This window comes from Panthera uncia, assembly GCF_023721935.1.
Source record: "Panthera uncia isolate 11264 chromosome C1 unlocalized genomic scaffold, Puncia_PCG_1.0 HiC_scaffold_4, whole genome shotgun sequence".
Classification (NCBI taxonomy): domain Eukaryota; kingdom Metazoa; phylum Chordata; class Mammalia; order Carnivora; family Felidae; genus Panthera; species Panthera uncia.
In genome coordinates this window covers 102,548,109-102,571,679 of record NW_026057585.1, presented here as the reverse complement: position 1 = coordinate 102,571,679, position 23,571 = coordinate 102,548,109, and the positions used below count along the sequence as shown (strand labels likewise).

At 64.9% G+C, this 23,571-nt stretch overlaps 1 protein-coding gene across 1 annotated transcript in view; it reads left to right on the top strand.

Annotated features, from left to right (window-relative positions):
• TP73 (tumor protein p73) overlaps positions 1–23,571 on the top strand; it is a 65,491-nt gene that overhangs the window by 16,487 nt on the left and 25,433 nt on the right. Inside the window, exons 2-3 of the mRNA XM_049618221.1 lie at positions 3,426–3,520; positions 3,849–3,969. Coding sequence (XP_049474178.1) covers positions 3,459–3,520; positions 3,849–3,969 — 183 coding nt within the window. The 5' untranslated portion in view covers positions 3,426–3,458. The remainder of the gene's footprint in view (positions 1–3,425; positions 3,521–3,848; positions 3,970–23,571) is intronic.

Sequence of the window (23,571 nt, the reverse complement as noted above, 5' to 3'; positions counted from 1 at the left end):
GAGGGGCCACGTGGGGACGGGGTGGGGGCCGTGGAGGGGACATGTGGGGACAGAGTGAGGTATAGTGAGAGGACATGAGGGGACAAAGCACGGAGGCAAGGGGGCAGGGGACACAGGAACATGGCAGGGAGCAGGGGAGACATATGGGGACAGGGTGGGGGCAAGGAGGGGACATGTGGGGACAGGTAGGGACAGAGAGGGGACAGGGTAGAGGTCAGGGAGGGGACACAGGGGACAAGGCAGGGGGCATGGAAGGGACAGGTAGGGACAGAGAGGGGACAGGGTGCCAGGCAGGGAGGGGATGCGTGGGGACTGGGTGTGACAGGTGATGTGAACGCCCAGAGGCCCTGTCCAGGGCGTGGCCAGAAGCACCTAGAAGCAGTGGTGTGGCCGTGTCTCCCCTGCGCACTGACCTCCGGGCCTGTGGGTTCTCCGCTGTGAGGGGCTGCGTGTTCTGTAGGGTGTTGGGAAGCACCCCTGCCCCCACTCCCAGAAGTGACTAAAAATGAAAATATCAGTAGATGCCAGGTCTCCCTGGTGAGAAAACCCGTGAGTCACATTGAGAGGCTGAAAGCGGGGAGGGTGGCGCCCCCGCTCGAGTGAGTGGGGTCGAGGGCCCACCCCGCACGCCCTGCACCCAAAACCTGGATCCACCCGCCTGGCCCCTGGATCCTCGAGGGCGCGGGCATTTCCGTCCAGGGCGGCTGGCTCCGTGCGAGACGCTGCGTCGACACTTCACGACTCCGTTACTGCCCGAGAGCGTTTCTCACACCCCCCCCCCCCCCCGTACACATGTGGTTTTTAAGATGATTTGCAGCGTTTGCGAAAGCAATTTCCATTAGGTCCGAGAGCCACGTTTCCGTGGTGAACGTGGTCCCAAATTTAAGGCGCGGGCCTTCGGGGGTCACCGGGGACCCTTTGCAGGGAGAGGTTTCGGAGTCGATTTCTTTCTCTCACCTCTGCTGTCCGTGGCCGAAATGCTGCCGTGGGGATAGGGAAGACCGTGCCCCTGCCCCTGCCCCTGCCCCTGTCCCGTGGAGAGAGGAGCGGGGCCCACGGGGTCCTGGGAGGACGCCCGGGGAGGGGCCTGCGTGTCTGCAGCCCCGATCCTCGCCCGACATCACCATATCCTCACACCCTGGCAGGCGCCCCGGCGCCGATAGGGACCGGTCTGCAGCTCCGTGGGCTCATGGTCCAGGGGGGGCCTGGGGTCAGGGCCACCAGCTCTGGGGAGTTTCCCAGGGAGATTGGAAATCGTGGAGCACCGTGGCTTCCTGGCTCCAGCCCCACGCGTCCGCTGAGCAGGGCAGGGCAGGCTTCCGGACCTTCCTTTTGCCGGTGAAACACCTGAGCAGAAGTCACCGGTGGAGGCCAGTGGCCGTCCTCGGGGCGGACGCTGAAGGGCCTTCGGGACTGGGTGAGCGGGGCCTGGGGGATGCTCTCCCCGCGAGGGTCCGTCTCAGAGGCGTGGTGAACCCCGGGATGCAGGGTTCTGAGCCCCTCCGCGGGAGCCCCTTGGAAGAGGCTCAGTCTGTGCGTCTGTCTGCCATGGACACGCGGTGGGCGGAGTCCCACGACGCGTGGTTCTTGGCGTCGGCCTCTCTGACTCACCACGACGTTCTCGTGGCTCGTGGCCGCTGCGGCGGGTGTCCACGCTTCCTTGTGCGGAGTAATACCCCGCTGTGTGGATGGACCGTGTCTATCCATTCATCTGTCCTGCACACTTGAGCCGCTGGCATCTTTTGGCTCCTGGGGTCCGTGCGGCCGTGAACGGGGGCCTGCAGGGTCTTCCTGACCGTTTGCCGGGTGCCGTCGGCCAAGTGGTTTCCATCTCTGGGCTTGGACGGTCCATCTGCAAAACGAACAGAGTGGGACCCACCAGAGTGGGTGAGTCGAGCCTCGTGTCGGCATATACTACCCACAGCTCAGGGTGGGAGTGACCTCCCCAGAATAGGAGGCATGCAAGTCAGCAATCCCCAGCCTTGCTAAACCCCTTGTGGGGAAAGCGTGTGCCGGAGGCGTGCATGCCGTCGGGGGTGACTAACTTAATCTTGAACTCTAAGGGGACCGCTCCGTCGTCCTCGTGCGTAGGGCTGTGCTGTATCACCTCAGCAGGTCACTGAATTTCTCTGAGCCCGTGGGAGAGTTGGTTTGGGGCCCGTGCTTTCTAAGCTGCCTGCCGCGGGCCATCCCGTTTGGCCTTCGCCCGGGGCCTCCTTTCGCCAGGGCCCGGCCCCCGAGGCGGCCCCGCTGGCTCGTGCCACTGCTCCAGAGACCAGCGGCCCGGCACGTGGCGGCCCCGGGAGAGGGCCACAGACCTCCACCAGCGCCCGCCTACCTGGGGACATGGTGACAGATTGCGGGTGTGCCCTCCCTCCCCCAAAGGCTCCGGGCAGGTCTGGGCCTGCCCGCTTGGTCACTGCCAGGCAGACGGTGGCCAGGCTGATTCTCACGGCCCTCTGCCAAGGACCCGGAGGCAGGCCCGGGGAGGCACCACCTTGGCCCGGGTGGGGCAGCGGGCAGGGTGGGCTTTGGTGTCCCTGCCCCTCCCCGCAGGGGGACGGGGGACAGGGGCCCCAGCTGTGCCGGGCCTGGGCAAGGCCATGGCGGGGTGGGGGCTGGGTGTGGATGCTCTCAGGAGAGGAAGCTCTGGGGACAAAGGCCGGTGTGGCCGGGCATCTCCTGTGACGGGAGAGCACCATGCGGCGGTCCTGCCGCCGTGACAGCTTCACAGCCATGGCTTTGGGCTGCCTCGTGGGGTCCGAGTTGCTTTTGTGTCCAGGCGGGGGGGGGGGGGGGGGGGGGGGGGGGCCCCTGTCTCGGGGGCGGAGGGCTGTCTCAATGTGCTGCAGCCTCGGGGCATAGCAGGACTCAAGCCCGGGGCTCTGCTCCAGCCTCTGGGCGTGCCCGGCACATGCCCTTCCCGAGAGGGAGTGGCCTGGGATCTGAGCCGTCCTTGTGTCCCGGGGCATCGGGATCCCCCAAACCCGGCTTGAGCCCCGAAGGCCAAATCCGGAGACACAGCTCAGGGCAATGGTGACCACACCCGTCGGGGCCTTATTGCGGTCCAGGCACAGCCCACTGTATGCAGCACCTGTGTGTTCCCCAGCTCCCACGGGGCCCTGCGGCAGCCTCCCGAGAGGGTGCCGTGGTCACCCCCACCCCGTAGGTGGCAGCTCTGAGAAGCCCCTGCCGTGCCAGGCACCGCCCGCCCCCCCAACCTGGGTCTGGAGTCAGGCCCGCCCGTCTGCGAGGCCGGACCCAGGCCCGGAAAGCGGAGGACGGACGGGGGGGGTGCGAAGGGGTGCCCTGCCTTCAGCGGCGTCTGCATCGGTGTCACGGGCCCTGCCCAGACCCCACGGATGCTGAAGGAGGGCGGGGGCCGGCCTTCCCAAGCACCCACTGTCCTTCTTCCCTCCTCGCAGAGCCAGCCGCCCTCCGGGCCGGGTGCGGGGAAGATGTCCCAGCCCGCCACCGCCGCCGATGAGGGGGCCACGTTCGAGCACCTGTGGAGATCCCTGTGAGTACCTCCTCCAGCCGCCCAGGGCCGGACTCGGGCAGGGCGAGGATCCGGGGGCTTTCTCCTGGGGGTGCGGCATCCAAAGTCCGGGCTCTTTCCTCCAGCCAGCACTCCTGGGCCAGGAGGGGTCCAGGGGACAGAGCTCACGTGTGGCCACGCGCCCCGGGCACAGACACTAGCCCTGGCGAGGCCGGCAGAGGAGGGAGGGGGAGCGGAGGAGACAGGCGATGGGGTGAAGGGCTCCTGCGGGCAGGACAGGTGTAGGCCTAGCCCACGAGCTCGGGGCCTGGGTGCCCCGCGGCTGACGGCTCTGTTCCCCTCTTCACAGGGAACCAGACAGCACCTACTTCGACCTTCCCCAGCCAAGCCAGGGAAACAACGCGGTGGCGAGCGGCTCAGGGGCCAGCGTGGATGTCTTGCACTTGCAGGGCATGACCACGCCCGTCATGGTGAGTGGGGAGGCTGTCTGCGGGGGGTCTCAGGACGGGGTCGGTAAGGGTGGACCGTTCTGTCTGGGGAGCTTGCGGAACCGGGACACTGGTGCTCAGGAGTACAGCTTCCTCGGTAGGCTTGTGAGGACATTTCAGTTTCAAAATAGAAAACGTGTCAGCTCGTGAGACTGTTAATCCACGGGCAGGAATGGATTCAGGCATGGCTGGATCCAGGCGTAGGAATGGCTGGATTTAGGTGTTGCAACAGCCTCTGCGTCTCCTGCCCTGCTCTCTCCATGATGGTGCCGGGCTCCAGCAGCACCTCCACCCCCGCTCTGCCACCGAGGCCCGGACACCCTGCTGCGGTGTCTCGGGTCCTACCGCTCTTGCGTTCCTCTTGGCAAGAAGGCAGGGCTGTGCTAACTGGGTGGAGGCCACGTCCCTGCTTCTTTCTCTGGCCACCCGCTGCAAGGCACTGGTGCGCCAGAAGGAGGTTGCAGAATGCAAGAAGGGGGTGTGAGGACCCCTGGCCCCCGGGGAGATCTAGTGACGTCTGCTGTCCCCACCACATGCCTGGTGGTTGCCAGCCCTCCCCAGGTTGCTACATACCCCCAGACGGCAGCGGCGCTGGTCCCTGGCCTCTCTGTGGCCAAGTGTCCGTCTCAGGGCACCAGCACCAGGCTGAGAAACTGGGCCCAGGAAGGAGGCGGTGCTGGGAGCTCTAGAGGCCAGGAGGGCCTGGCCCCCATGCCCTAAAGCCCCTGTCCAGAAGTTGGAGCCCCTCACCCCGACACACACCCGTGTGAGGCACCTTGAGCAGCCGGCAGACAGCGAGGGCCGTGTGGGCTCCAGTGAGCGTGTGAACGAGCCACGGCGAGGCTGGGGTGGGGACAGGGGGCAGGAGGGTCCCCTGTGTCCTCTGTCGTGTCCGTCGAAGCCACTGGGCTGGCCCACATGCGACTTGGGCCGTTGCAGCCGGGGGGTCGGGGTACGGCAGGCAGGGGGCCCCCGTGACATCCGTTCCCCTGAGGAACCTTTCACGCTGGATCTGAGAAAGCTGACTGTCCCGCCCGGCCTCCTGCTCGGGGACGCCATCACAGTGAAGGCAGCCCGCCTGCCTTCCACACCTGTTTGTTCCCATTTTACAGGCGGGGAAACCGAGGCAGGTGCTGGCAAAGGGTGGGCCTCGATGGGCTGGGGCAGAGTCATCCTGGACCAGGACGCAAAAGTGCAAGCTCTGTCCTGTCCCCCCAGAACCTTCCCTGTTCTACCAGCTGCTCCCCAAGGGCCAAGGGTCCTGACCCCTCGCCTCCCAGGACCCCCTCCTGGACCTCAGTGTCCTCCCCAGCATCTCAGTAGGGCTGCCGTCGGCTGGCTGCGTCTGGGGCACTCACCTGGGGGAGGCCCACAGGCATCTCCCCACGAGCCGGTGCTGCGGCTAGACCAGCCCTTCTTTGTTTGACAACAGCAGGACCCGTGTCATTGCTCTCAGGGCTGGAGGGTTCGAGGCGGGCCCGGGCCACGCAGCCAGGTGGCAGGTAGAGAGAGAAAGAGACAGAACAGACTGGAGGTTCTGCCTTTATGGGGGTGGGGGTGCAGGCCTGGGTTTCATGGGCTCACTCTTTACTGGTGAATTTAAAATACAAAAGCAGATTTAAAGCTCAGGAAGGGGAAAGCAGGGTCACCCGATGGTCAGTTTCTAGATCACTCAGGGCTTTCTCAAAGGGGAGCTGCGTCGCAGGGGTGGCCTGGCCCTTCCTCGAGCTGGGCGGCCGGCCGCACGTTTATTCCAGGTGGCTGTCTGCTGAGTGGCCACCTCGAGATCAAAAGCAGAACGTCAGGCACTTCTGTCACAATAAAAAAAGCTGACTGCCGGCGCTGGCTATGTCCACTGTGTGGAGGGGCAGGGGCTCTAGGGACAGAGGACCCTTGAAGAGTGTCCTAAGGGGTCTGTCTCCTGAGTTTGGGAAGCGGCCCAGCCTTGCCCTCGAGGGCAGAGGAGCCTGGAGACCCCAGCAGCATCAGGAGCGGGGGTAGGGGTGGGGTCTGCTCCCCAACGGGCAGAGGCAGCAGCTCTGGGTTCCTGAGGGGTGGGGCGTGCTCCCCCAGTCCCCCCGGGAGCATGCCAGGTGCTGAGCACGTCTGGGCTGGGAATGGAGGGCACATGCCTCCCACCAGCCGCGGGGGAGAGAGAGAGTGGCCTCCCAACCCTGCAAAGGGCAAGAGGCCTGAACCAGCCAGGGAAGGACACACCTCTTAGTAAAAGGCTGGGACTCCCTGACCACCTGGTCAGCCTCGGCCTCGTCCTGAGCCCTGCCTGGACCAGTGGGAACAGCGACTGGTCTGGGGCGGGCGCCATGCAGAGAGCTTGCCTTAGCCCCCCTTCACCCTCTCGTGGCCGACGCAGCCGGATGCACAGACGGAGGCAGCCCGGCAGCCAGGGCAGAGCCGGGTGCCTGGCCGCCTCGCCGAAGGGCCCCCCCGCTCCCCGCCCCGTGTGGCCAGGGCCCTGGAGCAGGTGCAGGAGGGAGCCCCCGGAGGACGCTCCACAGCGGCGGTGTTGAGTCCAGCCTGGGGACCAGGAGGGCGCGGCTCTCTCCCCACCCAGCCGCTCAGGGGGAGGCGGGGTAGCCCCAGCCTGGTGACCTTAGACAAGAGGCTTCCCAGGCCGGGCCTTGGAACCAGTGACCCCGGCTGGCCAGCGCTGCAGTTGTGACTCAGCATGAGGCGGGTGTAAAGGCTCACGCGCACAGTGCCCCCCACCGCTCCTGGGCAGGTGGCCTCAGTCATGGGGCTGGTCCGGCAACAAGGCAGAGCCTAGATGGGTACAGTCCTTGAGTGGGGGACATTGGTCCTCCAGGGTGGCGCTTTCCACCGTCTGGGGCCTTCTTCCCGCGGGACGGGCCGGTTCCTGAGCGGCATCCCCTCCACGGTCAGAAGAGAGGCCACTGCAGGCCCACGGGATGCCCTTACCCAGAGCTTCAGTGGCCAGTGGGGACAGGCAGAGTGGATGGGGGCCCGCCTGAAGAGCCACTCTGTCCCGGGTTCAAGTTCCCCATGACTCTGAGCCTCAGTGTCCCTGCCTGGACCCAGCAGGAGCTCCGCCCAGCCCTGCGGGAAGGACGGCTTCTTGTCCTTGGACCTCCCTCCCGCCACACGGGTCCGGCAGTCGAGAGGACAGGGCCCCAACAGGCGGGCCTTGGAGGAGTCCTGAGCACAGATTCTTGGGGGGACAGTGAGCTCCCGAAGTCCCCACCACACCACATGCTGAGGTGACACAGAGGGAGGCCGCCGTGGGCATGGGGAGCTCTGGGACGCATCCCATCCCTACCCCTTTTCTGCCAGGGGACGCACACGGGGCCTCAGTTTCCTTGTCTGTACATCGAGCTGGGGCGGCAATGTCGAGGGTGGTGCGGGGCCTCAGGCGGCGTGTGACACAGCTAGGTGTGGGGTGGGGGCGGCAGGGGAAGGGCCCCGTGTCCAAGAGCGCTGTTCCCCCCCTCCCCAGGGAGGACCCGACGCCCCTTGCCCAGGGGTCCCTGCGGGGGGGAGCCCTTGCCCTGGGTGGTGGCCTCGGGTTCTGGCCACGTCCGCCTGCCGCACACGGCTTGCTCCCTGCCACAAGGAGCTGTAAGCTAGGCCTCCCGCATCCTGCAAGGGGAGAACAGAGAAAAGCCTATCGGATCCCTGGCGTCCCAGGGGCTCAGGAGGGCGGTAGGCTGGCATGGTGAGGGGGGCGGCCTTGTGAGGTCTGTACTGGCCCTGGAGGACCCCCCCACGGTCTAGGGGGGGTGCAGACAGGATGAAGTCCTTCATTGTGAGCACTCCGGGTGTCCCAGGCAGGCGGTGGGAATCCTGACTCCCGCTGGACAGTGCTGGGCCTGTGTGTCTCCTCTGAGTCTGTGTCCCCGGGGACAAAATGAAAGCCAGACTCTTGGGGGGGGGGGGGGGGGGCAACTTCTCAGCTCCGATGATGCATGAAAGGGGGAGATGGCATGTGGCCAGCCTAGGCTGGAGGGCTCGCCTCCCTCCACCCCCTCCCAACATCTCGCCCGGCAGAGTCCCCTCCCCCCTGCACCCCTTCCCGCCTCTCCTGGCGCCTCTTCTCTGGTGACAGCTGTTGTGGGCAGGTGGGCCACAGGGGTAAGGGCTGTGGCTGGCAGGGGCGGCTGATCCATGCTGGGGCCCCACCCCCACCTGCTGCACAGCCAGGCGGATATGCCCAGGGCTCGAGACCCCAGCAGTGACCCGGGGCAGGCCTTCCTGGCCTGGGGGTGCATTTCTCCCCAGGTGGGGAAGGGAGGGCACAGCCCAGCGTGTCCTCCCGGGAGGTGTTCCCAGGTAGCCGAGCTACCCACAGAAGGGGGCAGGTGCACAGACGGAGGGGAAGGACGCCCCCTCCTCAAAGGGTCTGCAGCTCGAGGTCAGCTCCAGGACCCCCAGCCCGCCTGCCCTCCGTAGTGAGCCCCGAGCAGCCCTTCCTTCCACAGGCTGTGGTGGGGACTCCTCTGGGGTGCGTGGAGCTGAGTCCCAGCCAGCCGCCGGGTCATGGAGCCAGCTCCGTGGCATCCTCCGTGGCATCCTCCGTGGCATCCTCTGTGGGGTAAGCAGAGCCATCCTCCCGTGGGTGCTCAGGAAGGAGTATGAGGAGTGTGGCCCTGAGCTGGCACGTCGCTGGTGCCCTTCCTGCGCCCATGGGAGGGGGAAGAAATATCCCACCCCCCTCTGCTGCCACGAGCCTGCGGAAGTGGTCGGTGGGGTGGAACCTCCAGTGAGTTAGAATCAGGACAGCAGGTGCCAAGGCCCAGTGGGGCTGCCTGGGAGGCCACCCGGAGGAAGCAACTGAGGACCAAGCGAGGAGGGGGCCCAGTTCTGAGGACAGAGTCCCCCAGTGCCCTGTCCCTGCCCCCTGGGTGGCCAAGACTTAGGACACGTGTGCAGGAAGTGGGTGCTGCTCGGGAAAGACGCTGGAGTCAGGCACGTCTGCATATGGTGTCTTGCCCCTAGTCGCTCTAGGACCCCAGCCTGGCCCAGCTCACGGTGCGGGGGACAGTGCTGGTCCTCAGGCCCCGGGTGCCCAGAGCCTCCTCTGTGCCGCCCCTGCGGCCTGGGTGGGGCACGGACCCTCTGCCTCTGCTTCCGTCAGGGGTCGAGAGAAGACGCCTTCCCGACCTGATGCCCTCCCTCTGGAGAGCATGCTGTCCGGGGCTTACGTGTGGCTGGCTTCCCCTGGGCCCAGCCTGTGTTCCCCGGGCCATCCCAGTGGCCCGAGCAGCCCCACCCTCACCACACACTTGGTGGCCTAAAACAGCACTCGTGTGTTTCCTCATAGTGTCCGTGGGTCAGGAGTCCCGCGGGTCTCCCCTGGGTCCCCTGCTCAGGGTGTCAGCCAGGCGTGCAGTCTTGTCTGGCCCGGGGACCCCTTCCGCCCCCTGGCTGTTGGCAGAGTTCAGTCCCTTGTGGCTGTCAGACTGGGGTCCCTGCCTCCTTGCTGGCTGTTCCGAGGGCCACTTTTCTCAGCTCCTGGGGGCTGCCTGCCATCTCCTGCCACGTGGTGCCTCCACAGCCTGGCGGTGTGCTCCTAAGGCCATTTCGAGGGCGTCTCCCTGACCTCTTTGAAGGGCTCGCCTGATTAGGCCTGGCCCACCTGTATACTCTCCCTTCTGATCAGCTCAGAGTTGACTGGGTTTGGAACCTAATCACAGGGGCTGTCATCACATCTACGGTGCCTCCCGAGGACAGGGGGCATTCAGGGCACAGACCTGGAGTGGGAATCTTGGGGCCACCTGAAGATTGAGTTCCCACACGTGGGTCCCCTGTGTGCCAACCTGTGCCCATTCCTGGGGTCTCTCACCTCAAATTCTTCTTTCCTCTCCTCTCCCCTTTGGGCTTTTACAAACCCAGCATGATTAAAAAGGCAGCTGACCTCCCCCAAGCCAGCTACCCTGCATGGAGTCCCAGCTGGAGGTGTTGCCCTCAAGGGGGGTCGCGGGGGACACCAGCTGTGAGAGGTTGGGGTTTGAACCCTCCTCTTCTTCCCCTACCTGGCTCTGTGTCCCTCCATTCCGTCCTCCTGCCCAGCCCACCAGGCGCCTCCACCTCCAGCCTCCCTCCCTGAAGAACGGGCCCCCCAAGGGCAGCGGGCTCCCCACCCCAGGCCTTGCCATCTTCCAGCCAGAGCTCCCAACCTGGGCCCCCTGCTTTCCTCCCTTGTCTCATTGTGAGCGCCGGGGGCTGACAGCCACGGGCCACGGGAGTGAGTGAGTGAGTCCGGCCAGCCTGCAGAGCAGTGTCTCTGCTGCAGCCCCCAGGGCCCCCCCATGGGCTCTGCCTCCCCATCTGCCGGAGGAGCCTGGGGGCTGGGCTGGGCCTTGGGTGGAGTCTGCCTCTGCCCTGAGCCCCCCAGGAGGCTGGGAATGGCTGTGGACGCGACAAGAATGGGCTGGCAGACAAGGGTCTCGAGGATGTCTTTCCAGCACCTCAGTGGTCTTGGGGGGTGGGTGGAGCTTGGAAACTTGAGGGTGGCCTGTCCAGTTTCACATGATTTATATGTAACTGTATAACTGATGTCCTGCCTGCTTCTAGGGAGGGCTCTGGCCTCTACCCCAAAGGCAACGTTGAGCCACAGATGGTTACATTGGGTTGGAGGTTCAGACTCCAGAAAGGGGGTAGTGGCGGCCCCCTCGGAGCCCCCGGCTAGGCGGGCCACCATTATGCAGCGCCTGGAGGCCAGCACGCAGTCCCCCTCCTGGGCCACATCCCTGTTTCCAGGGGCTCGGCACCGGTGGGGACAAGGCCAGCGTCAGCCCGGGCAGGGCTGGGGCATCGGGACTCTGGTCCTCCGGCTCGATCCGCTGCCTTGGACCACGCCTAGGCTGCTCGCTCTCGTAGCAAGGCTCCCTGCGGGTACCGGGGGGAGCAGTCTCCTGGGGTGCCTCTCCTCTCTGTTCAGCCCTGCGGGGTGGCCCCGGTGGACCACACGCTCCCGAGGCAGGAGGATTTGCTCCGCCCAGGATGCCAGGGCTACAGCACCACGTCTTGGCTCTGGGGTGGCTTGGCCCCACCAATCTGGGTCTCAAGGGCCCGGGCTGGCCCCGTCGCGCTCAGGGGTGCAGGCCTGTGGCCCCGGAGCCTCCCGGGGGCGGTGTCCTGGGGGGAGCCGGCTGTGGCTTAATTGCGGAGCCGGCCGGTGGCCCGGCGTGCCGCCCCTCCCCGCGCGCCTCCATGGTGCGGTCCAGCACAGCAGTGGGCAAGCTGAGGCCTGCCTGGACTTTGATGAATAGGCATGAGGAATAAGGGGTGGGCCACCGGTTTTGTTGTTAGACGCAGCCGGTTGACAGAACTGGGAGATGAGGAGAAGGAAAATGCCCGCAGATAGCCCACATGTCCCGGGGCATCCTCCGCCCCCCTAGCCACGGCGTCCCTCCGCCTGGGCCCACCCCGCCGGGCAGCCACCACTCTCCGCCTCGCCCCCCGGCCACCCAGACCCATGCCTCGTCCCGCGGCACGCCAGCTCCCCGGCGTGTGCGGACCCCCGCGTGCCCACCATGCTGTATGTCAGTGACCCCACGCAGCATTTTGCCACGGTAGGTGTGCCGCATCTCTCCGGAACCGTATCTCCATCCTCCTGGGGGAGCCTTGGTGGGGTTTTGCCGTGATGGGGCTTAGGAAGTGCGTTCTCTCGTCTGTGTCCTGCTCAGGCATCCGGTGCTGGCTGGGTGCCGCGATCCAGGGTAAGCTGAGGCAGGCAGGATGCACCGAGGGGCTGGGGCAGGTCCTGGGCAGAGAGGCAGATGCCTGCCCATCCTGGAGAAGTTTTGGGACCAGTGCCCACTGGCCGGACAGGACCAACAGCCAGGGAGAGGAGGGCGGGTCATGTCTGGTCGGGTCTAGGCGGTTGCCTTGAGTTGTGGGGCTTTCCGCTGCTTCCCGGCTTTGGGCTGGCGGCTCGGTCCTGCCCGCACCTGCTCTCAGGTCAACAGCATCCTCTCCTGGGAATCTGCTCACTAGGCTGGCTTGGTGTGGTCTGAGATCGAGGTCAAGGACTTGTGGCAAACCGGCCTCAAGGTGTCCGTCTCATGGCAGGGTACCAGCCTGGCAGAGGGAGGGGAGGGGTGGCAGTGTTTGCTGGGCCCCTGCGGTCTGGGCCCTGGGGACCCGGGCTCATTTCCAGACTTGCCAGGTCCCCGGGGGCCAGGCAGGTACCAGGCTGCTAATTGAGCAGGTGGAGGCTGGGGCCGTCTTTCCTGCCAGGGATGCAGGTATAGTGGGGGCCGTTGGGACCTGTGGGAGACCCGGCGGCTGGCAGAGGCCAGGAGCCTGAGCCACAGAGACCTGGGGGTGCGGCAGCCTCTGGAGACGCGAAGGTTCTGGGCGGTGTGCGTGAGTGCACGGGTGTGCTTGTGTGCGAGAGAGCGTGTGTGTGCGTGTATTGTGTGCATTGTGGGTTTGGGATGAGCATGTGTGTGTGCCTGTGCACGTGTGTCCCCAGCAAGGTCGGGGGTGGGGGGAGTGACAGTGTGTGGCCCAGGAGGAGCTATCCGCCTGCCGCCGGGGCACCTGGTTGTCACACGCACAACCCAAGGCAGAAGCCAGAAGCCCCCGGGGCCCCTGGAGGCCAGTGTCCCTGCGCAGCCAGCGGAGAAGCCTGGGCACGTGGGGACCTTTTCTCCCCAGTGAAGTGGCCCCCGCAGTGCAAATGTCGGGTGGGGCTGAGCGTGGCTGCTGCGTGGCATCTTCCCTGGGGCGCAGGGGTGAGGGGCGCAGGGTCCTCCCGTGGACGGTGGACGGAGCGTCTACATTGCTGCTGCGGCCCACACCCTGCTCGGTTCTGTGTAGACGAGGACAAGTCTGTCCGCAAGGCTGGTGCGTTTGTGCCCCGGGGCAGGTGGAGTCGCCCTCCTCTTCCCCTGGGGAGGGGGAGGGGCTGGGTCACTGATTTGTAAATGTGTCTGTTTCCTGTTTCTGTCCCAGGAGACAGAAACTTCCTGCTGCTGCAAGCCTCAGGAAAGAGGAAGTGAGATTTGGCCCAAAGCACCTGAAACCCCAAAACCAACAAACAGGGCTGTCCCGAGCTCACGTTGTCATGTCCCTTGTCGCTGGGAGCCCTTTGGGGCCGCAGGGTGTCTCCCATGTGGCCCCGCCCTTGTCTGTGAGCAGGAAGCGCCCTGATGCTCGGCTTCGGTCAGCCCTGCGCCCGGGTCTGCTCAGGGGCTGCTCGGGGTCTGGGGCATCCTTTCTCGCTGCTGGCTTGTACTCAGGGTTTGCCTCCGCACCGTCCCTCTCCATCGAAGGCCGAACGACCCCTTTCGTGGCTCCCACTTACTGGGGGCGTTGGGCCGACACCGGTGGGGGGGGCTGCTTCTCCCACTGTGGCGGGCCACCTACCCCCAACCCAGCAGGGAGCTGAGGGCACGGACGGTCCCTTCTCACCTGAGACCACACTGGAGATCGTTCGGAGCAGACACCTGGGGCCGACTTTTCCATGTTGATCTCTGTGATCTCCCGTTCACTATCCTCTCGGGCTGTTTCACTATTTAGCAAAAACTTTAGAGCCTCAAGAGATAAGCAGGGTCAATATTAGACCCCGTGGCTCTTTTCAGGCCTGTCTGTTGACCAGGGCCCAGGACTGTCTGGGCTGCAGAGTTATCGTTTTCTTGTTGTTAAGCATACTTGAGAGACAGAGAGACAGAACGTGAGCAGGGGAGGGGCAGAGAGAGAGGGAGACAGAATCTGAAATGGGCTCCAGGCTCCGAGCTGTCAGCACAGAGCCCGACGGAGGCTCGAACCCACGAACTGTGAGATCATGACCTGAGCCGAAGTCGGACGCTCGACCGACTAGCCACCCAGGCGCCCCTGCAGGGTCATGTGGAGCTGGGTCGTCAGCGTCTGGCCGGTTCCCGCTGTCCGCCGGTCTGGTGGGCACCGGCAGGTGTGTGTTGTGTGAACGCCCGTGCCCACGGTCCTGGCTCAGCACTTTCCACCCGCTGTCCAGCAAGGATCCGGTCACTCTGTTCCTGCAGACAGTGCAGCCTCTGGGCGGGAAGGGGCCCAGGTAGGAAAAGCCAATCCGTGCGTCAAGAACTATGTCCTGAGCGCCTCCTGTATCCCAGGCACACGGAGGGAGGGAGGGACGAGATCCCACAAGGCTTCTAGAAGGGGCCCTTGCTGCAGTGCTCAGAGGAGACCACAGGAGGGCAGGGCCGAGGCTGGGAGCCCGAAGCCGCTGGCGGATCCTGCGGAGGGATGGTACCTAGGGCCAGGCAGGAGCAGGGGAGGCGGTGAGCACCTGAGTCCTGGACGAGATTTGCTGGTGGGCTGGGGCGTGGGGACGGCGAGCACAACCCAGGTTGGACCCGGGGGGCTGGGTGAAGGGAGTCGCCCCGTTTATTCAGATGGGATACTGCAGGAGGGGGATTTGGGGTGAAAAGTGTGAACTCGGCTTTGCTTCGTGAGCCACTCATCAGCTGTGGGGGAGGGGGCGGCGGGCCAAGACACCCCCCCCACCCCCCACAGCACAGCGCCTGCTGGAACACCTGGGGGCAGGTGTCGGGGAAAATGACAGTGAGGAGGGTCCTGGCATGGGAGGGGGCTGCACGGATGGAGAATGACCAGATCCGAGATAAGCAGAGACAGAGAGGGGCAGCCTGGGAGCCAGGAGGGGGGGCCATGGGGGACAGGAAGGGGCGGGGCCTCTGGGGACCTGGACCCGGCAGGAGGGGTTCCAGTGGCTGGGAGAGGACAGGGCTGGAGTGGCCAGGGGCCTGGGCTGCAGAATGGGGCAGCAGCCACAAGGTGTCCTTTCCGACCTGGTTCAGGGCCGCTGGGGTCCGGGCAGGCAGGGATTGACTGTTCCGGAAGGGGAATACAGGAGCCTGCCTCAGTGGAGGTGAGGGATGGCCCCATTCGCCAGGCTCGCTGAGCTGCCCCGCCGGTGGCCAGTCGGCCAGTCGGGTCTCTGCTAGTGGAAAATCCCTTCTTCCCTTGCTTGTGGCCAAAACGCGGGAGCTATTCTGCAACAGCCAACGTCCCGTTCATTCGGAGCCCCCGACGTGACCTCTGAGTGTGCCAGGCCCTGCACTGCCCCACGACTGGTATCACGCCTTTGACTCGGGAGCCAGAGGGTCCCTGGGCTGAACCGCTCCCCCGCCTCCCATCAGCCCTTCCTCTGGCCGCAGGTGCTCTGCCCTTTGATCTCCAGCCTGGAAGTTTCCCTGCACCCTGCCCATCTTTCACTTCCGACGGGCTTCACTAATCCTTCTCATGAGCAACCCCCCCCCCCCCCCCCCCGCCGTGAACAACAGGCTGTGTGTTCAGCCTGTTGTGAAGTCCCGAGCCCCCTACACACTCAGCGGCTGGTTTACTGGCTGCCATGGCCGCACGTGAGCACCAGCTCCCGCAGGGCATGGGCCGCCTCTGCGTGGTACCGCCCTCCCCCAGCACCCGGGAGACCCTCACCCGCCAGGAAGCTTGTCAGGGCTCAGAGCCCGCAGGAGGGCCTGGGGTTGGCCTGTCTGTCTGCCCCGGAGCCGTGAACTGGGGAGGTGATGGCTGCTTCTCCATCCCCGGCTGCTGGCCGTCGAAGTGACCACCGCCCCTCCCCTCACCAGAGTCCCGCCTCCTTCACTGTGCTTGTTGCTGAGGAGACCAGGGGCCGCTCAGTGAGGTGCTGTGCAGGCAGGGCCTGTTTAGCGCCTGCGGATAGACAGACGGACAAGGGAGACGTGGGCGAAGGAAGTCAGGGCAGACACCTGGGTCAGCGTCAGGCTCTGAGAAGGCTGACTGTCCCCCGTGGGGCTCAGGGGCGAGGGGTCCCCCACGAGCTGCACCCCACCTTTGCTCCAGGCCCCGGGCACCCTGGAAGGGGCTGTTTTCTGGGGGTCAGTAAAGTCTGTGCATCCGTGGGCCTCCGGCCTGTTCACCGGCGGCCCCGCAGACGCCGTCAGGGAGTCGCATGGGGACCCTGCGCGGCTCGGGCTCCAGGCCGCCGCCCCGGCTGTCTCAGCAGCGCTGTCTGCAGGCGGAGGCGAGCAGGGCCATCCTGCAGACACACGCCTCGGCAGCTGCAGGAACGGGCTTCTGGGGGCACGTTTCTCCAGCGCGAGGTGTGGAAAGTTCCACACGGCCCTGGCGTAGGATTGGGCGAGGAGGGCGCGCGCATACTTCCAGGAGGGGAGGGCGCCTCCCCCAGCACGAGTACGGTCTTGTTGGCATTTCCACCCATTTACTCAGACTCCAGGAGATGCTGTGGGAAATACCGCGGGTGGAGGTCTTGCTCCGAGGGGGACGGGTTCTCTCCCCCTGAAGCCCGGACGGCATGCCAGCCACTCACCTCTGGGTGAGGCTGCACCCAAGCCCAGACATGCCTGCCAGAGAAGACCAGGGGGCTCGGAGTCTCATGCCCTATGAAACCTCTGGTATCAGTGTTCTGCGGAGAGCCGGGGGACGCTGGGGTCAGAGCAGAAGCCTGCGGGGGGTGGGAGGGAACCCCCCAAGGCAGAGCCCTCTGAGATCCGTGGGGTGCCCGCCTGCCCACCCCCGGAGCCCACAGCAGGGGCGAAGGGGCCGCAGAGCTGAGGCCCCGTCTCCCCAACTCCGCACACCCTGCCCCAACCGTGCGGGAGAGAATGATGCTCGCACCCCCGTGCCCCGGCTCAGGCGGTGCCGCGTCCCAGGAGTGGGGAGCGCCGAGCTGGCCTCACCCCAGGAGGTAACATCCGAGGGGGAGTCAGGGGAGCCTCCTGAGCGGAGGTCTGGGGAGGACATCCGGGCAGAGGGCCCGGTAAAGACCCTTGTATCCACCTCTCCAGTCAGATCCACTGTGGTCCCATGAGGAAGCCACGGCCGACACCGTTCACCCATTTTCCACAAAGACGGGGGCCACGCAGCCGGACGGTGATGTGGTTCCCACCCCGGGGCCGCCAACCTGGGAAAGGATCCATTGCTGTGTCTTACTGTTGGGCTCAGCTCCAGCCCTAGCTCCTGGCTGGAGGGGCAGCCGGGCCAGGATGCTTCCTGGGGGAGGTGGCTCTGAGGTTGGAGGCTGGAGGGCAGAACCTGGCCAACGGGATGGGGAAGGGGCCAGGGAAGCCAGGGCGGCTGTCTGCCAAAGGCCGACTCTTCCTCCCGACTGTTCACCTGCGGCCGTGAAGGGAGCAGTCTTTGCCGGGCCCTCGGGCAGCACGGGATGCACGCGGTGCCGCAGGCGTGGGGAGCGGTGGACACGGCAGGCGGGGCGGGGCGTCGGGACCCAGCAAGGCATGCTGGGGAGGGCAGGAGGCAAGGAGGGAGGAGAGAGGAACCCGTGAAGCCTCAGGCCAGGTGCATCGCCGCCTTCCACGTCTGGGAAGGTCACGGGTGGACTTTGTGACGAGTTGCATTTGGACCTCTCGGCTTTCTTCGGAAGTGCTTGGGAAATGTCCTCACCCCCCATGGTCAGGAGCCTCAGGGGGCAGATAGAGGACCCTGATAGGACCGGCTCTGCAGCCTCGCCTCCCCTTCTGGACACTCGGGGGTCCCCCGCGTGACACCCAGGAGGCCGGCCGGGGTCACAGAGCAGAGATACAGGCAGCTGACTTCACTTGCTGCTCTCGGTTCAGAGCAGCCTCGGCCCGAAATGCAGCGAGGGAAGTGGGCTTTAGTGTCCAGAAAGAACTTCCTGAGGGTCAAGGGTACACGATGCTGGACGAGCTTAGCCAGGTCAGCTGTGGAAGCTCTTTGCTGCAGGTTTTTCAAGAGGCGTGAATAGACAGTCAGAGCTGAGCTTTGGATAGCATAGCTTGGAACAGCTCAGTCTTGTTGGCTGTGTTTTGTTTTTTACTAAATACAGCGCAATACTGAAATGTATTTCCTCTTCCTTATGATTGAAAAGAAAAAAGCTTTTCAAGTTATCTATTTATTTTGACAGAGACAGAGACAGCGTGAGTGGGGAAGTTCCAGAGAGAGAGGGAGACAGAGAATCCCTAGCAGGCTCTGTGCTGAACTCACTAGACCGTGAGATCCTGACCCGAGCTGAAATCAAGAGTCAGGTGCTTAACCGACTGAGCCACCCAGGCGCCCCTCCTTATGATTTTCTTAATAAAATTTTCTTTTCCCTGGTTTACTTCATAGTAAGAACATGGTATATGACCCATGTGGCTTATAAAATCTGTGTTACGTGACTTTATGGTATCGGTAAGGTTTCTGGTCAACAGTAGGTTAGTAGTAAAAAGTCATACTTGCATTTTTGACAGCGTGGGGTATCGGTGCCCCTAAGCCTATGTTGGTCAAGTGTTTCGGGGTTAAGCTGTGTTTCGGGGTTAAAGCCAGAGGAAAATGGACACCCACGAGGTACGCACCCACAAGGGTGTGGGTCATGGTGTTTGTCACACTACCCAGAAAAGCGAGAGAGAAAGCCCCAGAACACAGAGGCAGGTGAAAAGAGCCAGGGAAGCTCCTAAGAGGAGGTGAGCCTTGAAAGGCTTTTCAGGTGGCAAGGAGACAGACAGTGTTCCAGGAGGGGGACAGCAGGAGCAAAGGCCCTGTGGTACGGACAAGAGGTACAAAGGAGGCTGGGATGGGGGCTCCTTGGGGGACCCTTTATCAACGCCGCCGCCCCCCCCCCCCCGCCAGAGGCCCAGGGGCTCTATCTTTTGAATCAGTGTTTGAGCCCAGTGTCTCCCGCTGCTCCTGCTTGGCCTGGTGCAGGGACGAGTCTGGAGGTCTCCTCTCTCCCTCAAGTCCCCTCTACTAGGTGAGTCAGCCTGGAACTGAGCCTCTGGGGACATAAGAAGAGTCGTCTGAAGTTTTACTGACAAGGTTTTCTGTTACGACTTTCACTAGAAAAATAAGGTCCACCCGGGGGATGCTGCGTGCGGCAGCTGCCCTTGGTCGCGGGCCGCGTGCTCACAGCCAGTCTGACTTTCCCTCCCGTCTTACTAGCCACGGGTGCCGGGAAGGCAGGGGAGGCCGAGGCAACCGGCACACAAACTTTAAGAGCAGTTTGCTTTCCATCTACATCCCTGAAACCCGCTTGAGATGGTTTACCGATTGTCAATAAACACATAAAATGAGAATCTTCTCCAAGTGCAAACCCAGCCGTGCGTTGTGGCCGCTCCCGGAGGCAGGACCTGCCTTTGACCCCAAAGAGCACCCAGGGCAAGAGCGGTGCTGTGGGCCCACGTGTGTGCTGAGTTCCAGGGTCCGTTTCCTTCAGCCCAGAGTTTTCTGAGCCTCCAGTCTGGGGCTGGGCGCGATGGGACGGTGGGATGTGGCCTCTCTGGGGTACGGGGGCCTCCCCGCTCACCCCCTCCCTGTGCCTGGCGCTCGGCCCTGAACTCTGAGTGGGGAGGGTCTGGGGGTGGCCCAGCTTGTTTCCCTGCAGCCCTTACCTTGTTGGGCCTTTGTGCAGAGGAGGGGGAGGGGAGAGGGGTGTGTCCAGCTCAGTTGGCTCCCTGGCTCTGGGGGGGGCCTCCTGGGCAGGGGTCATTCCTCCTGATGTACAGTCACAGGTTATGGCCTTCCTGGACCCTCCTGATCCCCACAGCGGTCCTATGGATGGCTTCACCCCTACTTTGTAATAGAAAGCTGAGGCCGAGAGCGGTGGAGTCCCGGCTGGGTCACATGGGGGGGGGGGGCCTCGGCCCCCAGGTCTGCGGACCTCAGAGCCCTGCTCTACCCTGCTGGACCTGAGGGGTCCCTCCTGTCCTTCTCCTTTTGCCCCAGGACACGGTCCTTGTGGGTGGCACCAATCCTGGACCTGGGCACATTAGAGAGTCCTGTTCTGGAGGGTGTTAGGTGGGCAGTGGGATGGCCAGGAGAGCCCTGCGTTCTGGGATCACCAGCCCAGGCACCACCACCTGACCACCTGTGGGGACCCCGCGCCCTGGGGGCTTGGGCGGCAAGGTCTAGCCTGTGGGGCAGGGGCTGGAGGGCTGGGCTGAGCTCAGGTTCCCGGGAGAGGAGGACCAGTGGGCAGGCCGGACCCTCTGCTGCCTGTGGGGGTGCCTGGGGCACTGGGGCCTGGCTCCCGGGGCCTCTGAACCCCCCCCCCCCACCCAGCCCCCATTCTCCGCTACCCCCTGGGCAGGGGCAGGGGCTGAAACCTGAGACCCTGGCCAAAGTGAGTGTCCCCCCTGTGTGAGGACAGTGCAGCCATCCCCAGCTTGATGCACCCCCCCCTCCCGCCCCCAGCCCCGTGCTAAGCTCTGCTGCTGCTGCTCTGTGCTGTGACAGCCCCCCGCGGTCTGCAGAGCAGGGGAGGCCCCGAGGCTGGGGATGCAGGGCAGGGCGGGCTGGAAGCTGGGACACCCCCACCCCAGGGCGGTTCCTTCTGTCCTCTCCCTACTGCTCCTGGGGCAGGACCCCCTTTCCCTGGGACTCCACTCGCTGTCCCTGCCAGAGACCAGCTCCTTTCCCAGAAGAGGGCCAGAAACAGACACAGACACAGTTCAGGACCTCCACGCCGGGGGTGGGGCCTCCCATCGGGCAGCCTCCTCCCTCTGCTGGAGGCCGCAGCCTGAGGTCTAAGCCCCTTGCCCCTTCCCAGCGCGTGTTCTGGGCCCTGCGTGTGAGCACACTCGGGCATGTGGCCCCGAGGCCTATGTGTGCCCTTGCCTGTGTTTCTGGCCCCAGAGGTGCTGACCCTGGGAGCCAGCCTGGCCCCCTGCAGAGGCTGTGGGATGGATTCCCTGGTGCACTGGCCAGAACTGCCTGCACCCTGAGGGCACGTCCACCCTCTCTGCCCCTGCCCGCTGTCCCCTCCAAGTCGGCAGAGAGCACCAGAAAACATGTTTGTGGAGCAAATGGACAGAGACTGTTGGGGGGCCTGTCTGGCCCTGGTGGGAGGAGCCCCCAGGCCATCCGCCAGGGTCCAGCAGGTCTCACTGAGGATCTGGGGGGAGATGTACTCCCCCGGCCCCAGCCCCTCCCGGAGCCCGGGCCCGGTGCATCCTCCGCGGGACCTGGAGGGGAAGCCGCCCGCCCGCCCGCAGCCCTGCTTGGGTCGGGCCCAGGAGCCCTGCACGCACATGTAGGCACATGCGGGCCGCCCCGGGCTGGGCATGTCCTAATCAGCCCGCTCTCTTGGGAGTTCTGCTTGAAAGCAAACAAACCAAAAAAGTCCTGGTTTTGCCCGAGGTTCCTCCCGCTGCCAGGGGCCTCCGGTCTGGACGAAGGGCTCCCCAGGCTTCTCTGTGGCTGTGCTGGGCCCGGTTTGGACAGCGAGGTCGGGTGGGGCTGGTCCCCAGGTTGCAGTGCACCCCATCCGACTGGGAAGGAATGCAAAGGGAAGGAAGGAAGGACCTTTCGGGAGGCATGCAAAAGCCGCCTCATTTCCTAAGCAGCGGGGTTCCCTGCAGCAAAGCGGAAACGGCACAAAGCAAACGGGACAGAAACCTCTGCCCTCTGCCATTTCCTGGGGGTGTGGGCGCAGGTGTCCCTGGGGAAGCAGGACTCAGAGGAAGGGTAGCAGGGATGGCCCTGGCCCCGCACAGGGGCCCGACGCTCTCCTAGGGAGGAGGGGCGCTCCTCAGGAAGCTGGACCACAAAATGCCACGGAGTCACGGGGCGGGAGGGAGGAGGGTGCGCACAGGCCACCGGGGCTGGCTCGTGGGCAGACAGAGGGAGCCTGTCTGAGGCGCCCGCCCGGTGTGCAGAGCGCTCCCTTCCCGCTCACGAGGGCTCCCGCACGCGGGCCCTGCCCCTTGTGGCTGCTGGGTACATGATGCTATCAGCCTTGCTCTTTTGGTTCAGTGACTAATTCCCTGGCACCCGCCGCAGATCGGTAAAGAATGTGGACAAGTTAAAATCTGAACAACGTTGTTGTCGTCGTGGGGCTGTCTCACATTTCTGGGAGGGGGGGGCCGTGGGGGCCCTTTGCCCTGCTGGCCTGGGCCGTCCCGTCGGGAGGGGGCGGGGAGGGGGACAGACCTGCACCCCGGGTTGTGCCGTGCTCCCCGAGGCTCCCACAGCCCTTCAGTCGCCCAGGGCGCAACTGGCACCCCAGTCGCCCAGGGCCACGGCTGGTCACCTGGGAGGGAAGAGAGAGGTCACGGAGCCTGGGGAGGAGGGTGCAGGCTGGGACCCCCGCCCTCCCCCCCGGACCCGGTGGGCTCTCAGCCTCCTTGAGTGGGAGGGCCGGCTTCCCACCTGGCCTTCAATCCCGGGCATCGGTCCGGGGGAGACCTCCTATTGCCTGGCACACCCACGCTCCGTCATTCATTCATTCATTCACTCGCTCACTCGCTCACTCGCCCGCTCGGCAGGCCTCTCGGGAAGCACTCTGTAATGAGAGCCCGTGGTACCCCGACAGGGGCCGGGCTGCTGATCGCAGCTGTTGTGATGCTGGGGAAGGTGGCAGCCTCCGGAATGCCGTGAGCCCCTGGCGGCCTGGGCTCTGGCCCGGCCCGGAGCAGATGGGTGTGAGCTGCACGTGCGATTTCCAGTAGCCACGTCGAAAAACGAACGGTGAAAAGAAACCCGTGGAAGTAACTTCACACTTTATCTCACTTATGGGAAACGGTGCCCGTTTCGGCGCGTGCTGAACGTGAAATCGTGAGCTGGATTCTGCCCTTTATGTTCTCGTGGCCAAGTGTGTGCAGTCGGGGCGCCCACGCCCACAGCAGCTGCCTCGGCTGTGAGGGCGCGCCGGGGTCCCCGGCCCGGGCCCCACGTGGAGCGGGGAGGCTTGCTCTCCTCCCCGCCCCCCCCCCCCGCCCCTGCCCCCCGCCCCTGCTGGGCCAGGAGAGGGGAGGAGCCGGTCCCCAGTTGTTTTGTTTTAAACAGCTTGATCGACTTACATTTTACCTGACACGCAATTCACCCATTTCAAGTGTGCAATTCGGTGGGTTTTCGTATATTCACAGCTGTGTGTACCCGCCTTGACGGTGAATTTTAGAACCTCTTCATCACCTCCGAAGGAAACCAGCTGCCCCTTAGCCTCTGCCCCCAGCCCCACCCAGGCCCTGGTGGCCAACTGCTCTGCCTCCGGCTGGACTCGGCCGGCCGTCAGCGGGGACCCCACGGCAGGCATACTCGCGTCTGTGGCTGGCTTTGTGCCCTCGCTGGTGGCGCTCCCTGTAGGGCGTGTCTGACTCCGGAATGGTTGTGTCCCACTGCTCCCTCAGACGGACCCCACAGTTTGCTCATCTGGGTGCCGGGGCCTCCCAGGTTGACAGGTGAAGGCACAGAAGGCTGTGGGGAGCCAGAGCGGGGAAGGAGGCCTCTGCGGTTGCCCTGCAGGGGTCCCCTGTCCGCCGCCCCCCTGTCCTGCTGCCGGCCCTTCCCCAGGTTCACAGCGGGCCACGGCTCCGGAGGTCCAAACGGAAAAGGCCTGAGGCCTGCCCGAGGGGTCCGTCCGATGGCAGTTTCAGCGGGGGGGGGGGGGGGCTCCAGTGGCTGTCCCCTGGGGGCTGGAGCATCCTGGGCTCCAGGAGCCACGAAGCCATGGCCACCTGTCACCTTCTTGCGCTCCATCAGCCCTTGTGGTAAGCTTCCTTCAGACTGGCAGTCTTCGGTAGAGGCTCCAAGGACCCTTGTCACCAGCAGGCCCGATGGGGGAACGTGTGCTTTCCAGACGGATGCTGAGCTGGAGGGGCTCTGGGTTATGCACACCTCTCTCCTGATGGAGGAGGCAGAGAGGGG